The sequence below is a fragment of the Crocodylus siamensis genome, chromosome 2 (assembly GCF_052110815.1).
Source record: "Crocodylus siamensis isolate JL-2025a chromosome 2, ASM5211081v1, whole genome shotgun sequence".
NCBI classification, from domain to species: Eukaryota; Metazoa; Chordata; order Crocodylia; family Crocodylidae; genus Crocodylus; species Crocodylus siamensis.
The window spans coordinates 252,172,517-252,182,738 of record NC_143396.1 but is presented as its reverse complement, the minus strand read 5'-3'; the positions used below and the strand labels follow the sequence as shown (position 1 = coordinate 252,182,738).

General features: G+C 41.1%; 1 protein-coding gene across 1 annotated transcript in view; it reads right to left on the bottom strand.

Annotated features, from left to right (window-relative positions):
• Positions 1-3,501: 3,501 nt before the first annotated feature.
• The window catches only part of MIA2 (MIA SH3 domain ER export factor 2), a 78,221-nt gene continuing 71,500 nt past the window's right edge, over positions 3,502-10,222 (bottom strand). Inside the window, exons 28-30 of the mRNA XM_090034652.1 lie at positions 8,131-8,207; positions 6,786-7,026; positions 3,502-4,803 (exon numbers count right to left, since the gene is read on the bottom strand). Coding sequence (XP_089890778.1) covers positions 4,634-4,803; positions 6,786-7,026; positions 8,131-8,207 — 488 coding nt within the window. The 3' untranslated portion in view covers positions 3,502-4,633. The remainder of the gene's footprint in view (positions 4,804-6,785; positions 7,027-8,130; positions 8,208-10,222) is intronic.

Here is a 10,222-nt window from a genome sequence, read left to right as displayed (position 1 = left end):
GGCTGTGCCAGGAGAACTGTCAGCATGGCTGGAATGGGGGAGAGCGAGTGAGTGTGCATGTCAGCCAGATATTGGTTATGATTATTCAGGATGTTTACTGTGTTATGGTTTCTCCTAAATTTCTTTGCCAAGTCTATAAAATTAACAACAACCTCCCTCAAAAAGGAAAGTTGCTCTTGATGGTAACAGTGACAGAACGGTATAGTTTTTGTTTTGTTAGAGGCAACAGGAGCAAGTGTCACTAGGACTTTGTCTCTGGGCACTAGGACTTGGGGCTTCCAGTTCTTAGTTTATACTATAGCTGGTGTAGCAGCTGCCTGGGAGTAGGGATGCTACAATTCTTGGAAGGCCTAATAATGCTTGGAGGTAATTTAAGGTGTCCTGCCATCTGGGTTGAAGCCAAGCTCATGAAACTTTAGTAATAATAATTCTGTCACTTTAAAACAACATTGATTGTCTAGGACTTAAAGGCAGTTCCAGCTGTCTGATGGTATGGTATGGTATTTAATCTGTTAACTAGCTAGTCATTCTCTTTGGCTACAAGAATATTAGAGCGATATTTGATATCAGACACGTTCTTTTATAGTGGTATACCTGGTTTCAGTTGTCTAAGCTGTTTTTTAAACTGATTTCCACATCATGAGGATGAGATGGGAGTATATGAAGTTTCTCAACTCCACTTAAAGATGCAAGTCCTTTCACACGGATGGCTTAAATATTTAAAGTAACTTCAGAACAAAGTGATCTAAATGGATATCTGATACAGTGTGTAAAGCAGCTTTGCAACTTGCACATGTTCAGAGTTGAACAGGATATTTACTAGACAACAGAAACTGATGAACCACTAGCTCAAACTGCTGTAGCAGATGCTTGACTTGACACACTTTTTCCAGTTGACTACGTAGGAATAACTGCATTTATACAAATACATCATTGTTTGAGAAATCAGTATTTAGCTATTCCACTTTCCTTGGGATATAGGCAAATAGTTACCCGCTTATAAAGCTGAGATTAAAGTACCCCAATTTAGCTTTCATTTACTGTGGAATAGAGCTGATGATATGTGGAGTGGGTAGTACCTGCCTTTTTAACTGGTGCGGCTGATTGATTTTTTTTTTTGTCTGAAATTTTTAACGAATAATATTCAAGGAGTATATGAGGCTTTAGCTTTAAGACACTAACTTGGAAAACTGCACTACATACATTTTAGATTAAAACTTAAAAACCTGCCACTGACAGATTAATTTGTAAATTGCTACTTGTAAATTGAATCTGAATGTTATAAAATTGTTGGCAACAGTCCTTTGTCCTCTACACATTTAAAAGTAAAGTTATGTACTTGCTTAATCTTGTGTGCAAAACTTGGCAGTATCAGAGCTAGCACTGAATTATATCCTACAGCAAGGTGCTGTCACTTTTTTTAAACCACAGGACTTCTATTAATGTACTGAAATGTTGAGTTACCCTCCTATTGGTATGAGAGCAGAATTATTTTGTGGTATCTTTTGTGCAGTTGCTCTACGAGATGAGTTGTTTGAATGTTTGGACGTTACATTCCCTTCCTCAGATCTAAGATGCCGATGTGGCCTGAATTACATAGCAGACAACTCTGTAAATGCAAACCAGCACTTGAATTAGCCACTACCATGAGCTACTCATCCCCTGCACTCATTTTCTTCCTGTTCCAATCCAATACCATCCCTGCTCTGTACCCCCTTTCATTTAGTGGGCATCACTGAAAACCATTGCAAACACTAAATACTAATAGGAAGCAGCCTACTTAGTGGCAAGGGCAAAGAGTAGGAGACTCTAAAGTGACCACATGCCCTTCCTCCCCTATAAACTATTTAATACACCCTCCTCCCAACAAGCAATCCAAGCTCTTCATCTGCCAGATCCTGCTTGCCTGCCATGGGCTTCTGATCCCTTCTCTAGACTTGTTTTTTTTTTTTTTTGCATAGATGAGAAGTGTGAAAGTTCATTTGTTTTTCTGCTTTAAAAAAAAAAAAAAAAAAGCAAAATACTTAATTTTCCTGGATGTGGTGGCAGGCATTCTGAGGGGGAGGGGGACTCATTTAACCAGACAATATCTTGACCACAGCTTCAGTTGAGCCTTCCCCTGACCACCTTAATGTTTTGGGCAGTTTGTAACTGCTCTTCTTGCTTCTCATTCACTTGCCATTCGTGTCTGGAGTCTGAATGCTACTGGTGGAAACTAAAGCAAATGGCATGAAAAGCAGGACTTGTTCAGCTACCTCAAGCTTTAATATTTAGAAAACAAGTGCTTCCTTCCCAACTTGGCCTGTAGGTTCTTACCCACTCCTATTCAGAAGCAAGAACAAAACATAACTAATTTTGTCTTAAATCATATAATAACTGTGTGACATGATAGCCATAGTCATCCCAATTTGTGTTTTTGCAGTAAAATAAACCAACAAAAAATCTACCCTGGTTCATTGTAGCTATAGGCTTCATCCTGCTGGTTTCTTTTGTGCATGTTTTATTTGTGAAATGCTACACAAGATACAGCTTTCTGTAAACTGAATGCTAGAGATGGATGTAGTTGCCAGCCTTGGCCATTTTCAAGGGGACTAGGTAAAGCTGCAGAAACATTGCTAAAGCAGAAGGCCCCTAAGATGGTTTCTGAGCGACTGCAGAGTTAATCACTTTACAGACATTACAATCAGAAATAAGATTATAAAACAGATCATCCAAATATAGTATATTGCAGCTTTAGCTTCAAGGTATTATTAGCAATGATCACTGCAACCAAATGTCTTAGATGTAGTTTTATTATAGTAGATAGTTGTGTTGTCTTAAATAAGCATGGGCAGTGGAGACCATCAACTATGGTGAAAAAAAGTTGCAACTTTCTGTGGCGCCAGTCTACATGCCACCCTCCCCAGTTTCCCCAGCCAGAATTACTAAGAATGGCTATTGTGTTCTTATAGGAAGCCCAATAAACATTAGGATAAGGGTTTATTATTTGTGTTCTGGGCTGGGCTGTAAGCAATAACAAAATGGGGCTGTAGCTTGGCCCTTGCCTCTTATCAGTAGCCAAGTATATCAGTTTACCTGTGACTCAGGTAGCAAAGTTCAGTCAATTTTGACTAAACTGCCACATCTACCACATATTTTGCTTCTAGCCCAAGTCAGTTATGTTCCTTAACTCTAGAGTCTTAGCCAGGAGCACAGGACCATGCTTCTCCTAAGCTTTCATTTACAAGACTTCTGTTACACAGAAAGGCCTGAAAATAGATACCTGGGTGCAGTTCATCTTATCATCCTGTTTAATATTTCTGCTAATCCTCAGATGACACTGCCCCAATTGCTAATTACAGCTACTTTGTGTGCCACAAGCCCCAGCCTCAAATGCAAACCCTCAGTCTTCACTACTGCCACCACCCCCTAGTGTATTTAGATTTTGTCACTACAAAAAAATCTTTGATAATTTTCAGAATGTCATGTGGGACAATGTACGATGAATTAAGATCAGTGCAATTTATTTCATTGATGTTTATTTGATTTAATCATAAACCCTTCACTTCACAAACACAAGCAAAGCTGCCACAGAATTCCCGTTCAAGCTGCCTCTTAGATGGGGCCTCATCTTCGAACAGACATGTTTGTAACACTGCTTCTTATTAAGATAGGCCTATGAACCTCATTGTTGCCCTTCTGCTCTATGTACACTGTCAAAGATCAAGTGTAATACAAGAGGAAATTAACACATTCTGATATGGCACTGTAAGCAACCCATTCAGATGTTTCCAGATTTGAAAATTATGATAGATACCATGGTTCAGAGCAACCCCAGTAACCAGGATGAGTGAGGAGATACATGGATTAAGCTTGAAGCAGAGAACAGGGTAAGTCTATCTTTTCCACCATCCAATCAATTCATTCTTCCTCTCAACTACTTGTTTTATTTCTTCCATTAACTGGAAAAAAAAAAATCACAGATTCTGTACCTGATTATATTTAAGTTAAAGAATATTTCTACTTGTCTTTGGCTAGTGTTGTACTGTAAACTAAAACATAAATAATTTGAACTAAATGGCTCTCAGCAACATACATTAATATACAATCACAAACATTTTAACACTTCACTGGTTGTAAATTCCAACTGGATCAACATTCTGGCAGTGGCAGAGAAAGACAACACTCTACCCATGGAAATTTTGCTTCATGCTTTCAGACAAGTTAAAATAAACATTTAAATGAAGAAAATGATATTAAGATGTTTGCCTTCTTCCTGCAATAAGTACCACTTCTGGCATGCAAAGATTGCCTGTGCAGCTAAACTTGGATAGAGAATAGCTAGACTGTAAGTGTTACTCTATTTGATTACAATTTTACATCCTCTGAACAGGTTACTCAAATTAAAAACAATATTTAATTTAAAAATGACTACTGTACAACAGAAATCATTTATTCACAGTATTCATAGTTAAGTCATCCTTATTTACAAAATACTATCCTGAGAATTATTCTATCAAGCTTAGATTTGCACAAAGTATTTTATTTATAATTCCTTAATGTAACACAAGTTACTTAACTGAAATTGAGAAGAAAAATTTAAAAAAGGTACAGGAACAGTACAGCAAAGGGAATTTCTGACACACAAACGCTGTCAAGTTTCTTGTGGTGGTTCTGGATGTTCTGTAGCTGGTGCATTTAACTGATGAGTTAAGCCAGAAGTCAGCTCGTTTCTATTTTCAAGTGGAAGAGATGGAGGTGAAAAGAATCCAGCTCTCTGTGGTGGGTATGGAGAAAAAGGCCTTGGTGGAAATGGACTTCTCACTGTTTAAAGATTTATGAAGTGCTGTTTAGCTAGTAACACTGTCTTCAACACAGGAAAAATACACCCAGCAGACCCAACAGTGGTGGATACCCTTTTACCCTATCCCAATCAGCATTTCTTAGCAGTGACACTACTTTAGACACAGGCTACTTACTAAGCTGTAACAAAGACAACAGCAGAAAAATTAAGGCTTGTGCTAGTTAAATTTCTGATTGCTACCTTTCAGGTTCCTAGGGGGAGGGGAGAACAAAAACAGTGAAACCACTCAATGGCAGCCTGTTACTAAGGCTGTTGACATGTTAAATTAAAAGGCATGATAGGATCTCCTGCACAATCCCAACAGTTGTGCCTCCTGCTATGCCACATATGCAGGGCAGTAAGTGCCATTTTGGGATCAGATCCCAATCATGTCATACTGCTGGTGTAGGAAGAATCCAGGATTGGGAAATCAGGTGCCTGTGCATTGGCAAGTACCAAGCTCAGCTCCCCTGCACTCCCATAGCTGTGAGCCCTTGTCACAGCCAAGAGCTCTAATGTGCTCCTGAGGCTGAGAGCCCTGATCAGGGGAAAGGGGCATAGAGGGGGCAGATCGAGGCAGCCTCAGCTGGGGCAGGGGTTGCTCAGGCAGGGTGGGGCATGGCAGGGCAGGAGACAGAGGCACAGGCAGCTCATCTGGGGGGGTAGCTTCCACTGCTGTGCATACCCCTAGGAGAGGCATGGGGGACATGTGCTCCCCAGATTTGTGCACAGGGCAGGCTGCCTGTTTAGAGGCATGGCCTCTGGCCCTGGGTCTTCAACCCCCCACCCCCGAAACAGACTTGCTGGCCAGATGCCGATATGCAGCCAGCAGATTGGAGACCAGCAATTGGATCAGCATCAGCTAATATGGCTGGTTAATATTCGGCCATTGGTATTGGCTAAAAAAAATCTTTATTGGTGCACCCCTACTTAAAAGACTTAACCAGTTAATTACATCTTAAGTGTAGTATGCATCAGGGGCCTTAGTATTTCAATGAAGGAAGGCTAATGTAACTGTGCATACACCACCATCATCTCAAAGTAGCATGTGCTTGACAGCCAACACCTCCAGTGGCAGAGGTTTGTGATCCTGAAAGAAACACCGAGATTTTACCCACTGGGGCTCTTCATGAAGTATAAGTGAGGATGTCTGCTTGCAAACATTAATGTGTTATGGTATACAACTTCAGCATTTTATATGAAAAGACCCATACAAGACCTTTTATAAAACAGATTAAATGGGTGTTTCACCATGTTCACTGATGGACATTAATTAAAATGTAACTTAAAACCTAAGTCAACGAGCCCTTGGAGTCTTATGAAATATCTCACTTGTCTTATGTGATACATGAATCCTCTTCTTCTCATTAGAAGTTACACTGCACTAATCTCTGGTACTATTCCCTTGTCCCTCTGACCTAGCCACATTGATAAGGTCTGCCCCAATGTCTGATAATTTTAAGTTGCACCAGTACATCTGATACTGGTGACTGTGGAGTTGTATTGCCTCTTGTGAAACCTGGCTTGAAATAAATGGAATCACTCTGGCATCCAGAGATGGCATCTTCAGCACAGATGTTTCTGTCATAAGAACTAGTTGTGCCAGTTCTACAGCTGTTGGGGAGCAGGACTCCACTACAGAATGTGGCCTGTTCTCATGACAGATTGACAAAGAGCAAGCTATTTTACAATTACGCATGCAAATGCAGTGGGATGTGCTTAAGATGAAGCTTTGATCTTGACAGTATTTTCTATCAAACACCAGGTATTGTAACTCAGCCCCTTCACACTATTTCGATTTTTAAGAGGAACTGAGGGTGTATTCAGACAAGCAAAAATCATACTGAAGGAGAACTTAAATTACTCCATCGCATCTCAGAAAACATTATACAAAGGTAGGACAGTAATTTTAGTGATCTTAAAACATTAAATGAAAATAACTGCTAACAAAGAAGTGACATACTTGCCAATGGAGGCCGAGGTAGACCAGCAAAATCCCTCATTGGAAAATATTCACGTGGTCCATACATGCCACCAGGAGGTGGAAGAGGAGGGGGGAAAGGAGGTCCTCTTCTTATAAAAGGCCCTCTAGGATCCACTGGTATCAGAGGAGCTCTGATTTGAGGGATGGGCGGGGTAGCAAACCCAGATCCAACTGCTTCACTTTCAGATGCGAGCGACTGATTAGACACATTTAGTAAATTCTACAGAAAACAGAAACTGGTAAATTAGTTTTGTGAAAGCACAAAACGTCCTCTGTACATTGAGGTCCACACTCACAAGAGGGAGATCCAAGTCCACATCATGACTGAGTTAGGAGCTTCAAATTCTATACCTGGCTCTGCTAAGGAAGAAACCAGTCAAAGGAATAAAAGCAGGAATTATCCAAACACATCAGCAGTCACTTTGCTCACTGTCCACGTACACTGTATCCCTTTTCCCGAATCCTTTGGGTTGCGTTTTTCAGGGGATAAATTTAAGAGACAGAGAATGTCTTGGCTTACTTACTGCAATACAGGCAGTCCTCGACTTACAACGTTTCAAGTTACATTTCACACTTACAACATTTATAAATTGACATCCTGTTTCAACTTTGATGTCAGTTTCAATTTTACAGTGCTTACAACGCAACACCACACGAGCGAACAAGTTTGCTGTGTCGCCCATCTCCCTGGAAAACATCTGTCCAAACTTCCTTGGATACTTTCTTTAGGAAAGTAGACAAAACTCCAAAAAAACCTGCAGCCAAGACTTCTGAGAAGACTCCAGCCAAGAACCCTTCAAAAAGTCTAAGAGCCCTTCAAAAAGTCCAGCAAAGTCACCTCAAAGAAGCCCTTCCAAACCAATATGATTGCTATTTAAAATATACATATATTAATGTAGCTATGTTACTCATCTATAATTGACTGAGTACAAAATTCTGGGTTATTTTTGGTGAAAATAGGGTATCAAGCCTTGGTTGAGGAACCAACCAATCCCCCATTTGTAATATTATTTCCTATGGGAAAATCAGTTCTGAGTTACAATGTTTCGACTTAAGACCCAGTTTTCAGGAGCCAATTGTGTCGTTCCGAGGACTGCCTGTACATATGTTGTAGACACTATCAGTCTATACACAACAACATACTAAAACAGCCAGACTTTGGAAAACACAACATTAACTACAAATTACAACAGCTCAAACTGTACGTACAAAGAAAAACTTACCTTAAAATATGTTAAAAAACAAACATGTTTAGAAATCTCTTCTTGCAAAGAAAGGGATCAGTGAAAATAAGTTTTCTAAATCTTTTTGATCTGCTACTTACACTAAGGTTGGGATGGTCTTTTGTTCCATTTCCACTTGACTCCATTCTTGAACTGTTTTCAGAAGATGCTTGCCCATCTGTACAGCAAATTAACAAGTAAATCAGCACTGGGTTTTTCTGCTACATTTTTGCTGCATGAGAAAAAAAACCTTACTGGAAATACATTTTTAAAAAATAAAAAAATTGTCCAGTGATGTAGGCCACTGTATCTGACATCTTGTCTGGTAACTGGTCTGGTCTACATGAAACAAGTTTCATGAAGCTGCCATAAATCATTACAGATAACACAAGTAATGGATGGAATTCCTTCTCCAGAATGGTTATGACCCCTGCTGCACTTTAAATTCTGTATGGCCAAGCAAGTCTTTACTCTCATGATCAGTGGTTGTTAACTGGGGGTACATGTACCCCTAGGGGTACTTAAAAAGGTCATGGGGAGCATGCACCCTGGCAGAGGCCTGTGGGGCATGTCTGTCCCCCCAAATCTCTGCATGGGGCTGAGGCAGCTGCCACTGTATGCTGGGCTTTGTGCACCGCTACAGCAGCTCTGGGAGCAGTGCGACACCACATGCCTGCTGTCACCAGGCTACACTGCGCCCCCTGCCTGCCTGGCAGTGGGACACATGTGGCATCACACCACTCCTAGGGCAGCTGCAGTGGCATGCAAAGTGCAGTGTGCAGCAGCAGCTGCCTCCAGCCCACACACTGATCAGGAGGGCACATGCCCACTGGACCGCCCCCACAACCCTGGATGAATTGCCCAGGCTCCAATTGTCCAATGCCCTGCCCAGCCAGGGCTCTGTTCGCCCCAGCCACTGGGCCCGTCTGTGCCCCACTCTCTCCTTCACCATAGGAGCCTTGATCTGCATCCCCCATGGTCCTTTCCCCTCCCCAACAGACTTACCTGCTGTGACATGGGGGGTGCATGCATGTGCTCAGCCCTCCATCCCCCCATAATTTTAATATAAAGGACCACATAAGCTGAAACTGAGACAGAAGGGGCACACTTGTTAAAAAAGGTTGAAAACCTCTGCTCCTGATTTTGCTGTTTCTGTTCCTATTTTCCTAGGAATATACTTAGTGCAGACCATCTAACCCACTAAGGTTTGCTGAGGTCTGTCCTACTTCAGGGTGAAGGCCTAGTTCAAAGATAGCTGCTGTAACAGACATGGCTGTCAATTTCAGAAGCAACCACAGAGACAGACAGTGTCCCTCTTTTGGATCAAGTCCTGGGTCAGGGTTAAGGAAGAGTAGTACAACCTTCCCCATACTCTCTTCTTGTTACTTGTGCTGTATCTGTTTTTCAAATGCAGAGATACATTTGATCTCCAGTCTGAATCTGGCACCCTCTAAGAAGCGAAGTGTTCTTAGAGAAAAGAGAGGAGAGGGATTTCAAAGAAAACCAGTACAATGTGCAGGGCCTAGACATTACTCCCCCTTTCTAAGAGAGAGACAGGAGAGATACTTGACCTTCCTGCATATGCAAATACCATTGAAACTAAATGAAACACCTAAGCCAGAACAATAACTTGACATAAAAAATGACATTTATTTACATTTCCTATTTGGTCTGTCCCATTTGTATTGTAATTAATTTTTACAGCTGAATTATTTGCTCACATGCTATTTTTTCCTCCTATGGGACCCTTCCCTCAGTCAGTACACACAGAATGATTTACAGATGTGCTGCGATGACGCCACGGTACTTAGGACCCTCTCCTTTGTCTGTTGCAAGAAGCTGGAAAGTGTCTACTGCAAGATGGCAGGGCCTGAAGAAAATGTTTTGTTGAAATAGCTAAATGCCACCATGCTTCTCCCACAGAGTTCTTGTATCTCATTTCCTGGACAATCAATTTGAAACTTCTGAGACCTGATCTACAGGGGTAACAAGCACTCACTGCTGTGACTGAAGTGCTTTAAATCTGGTTTCTTTTTATGATCAGGTCACAAAACACTTAGATGCAGGAGTAGAGGTGGATGTTGTTTACTTGGATTTTAGGAAGGCCTTTGATATGGCATGTCATCCGACTCCTGTAAATAAATTAAGAGGCTGTGACTTAGATGATTAAACAGCCCAGTGGGCAGCAAATTG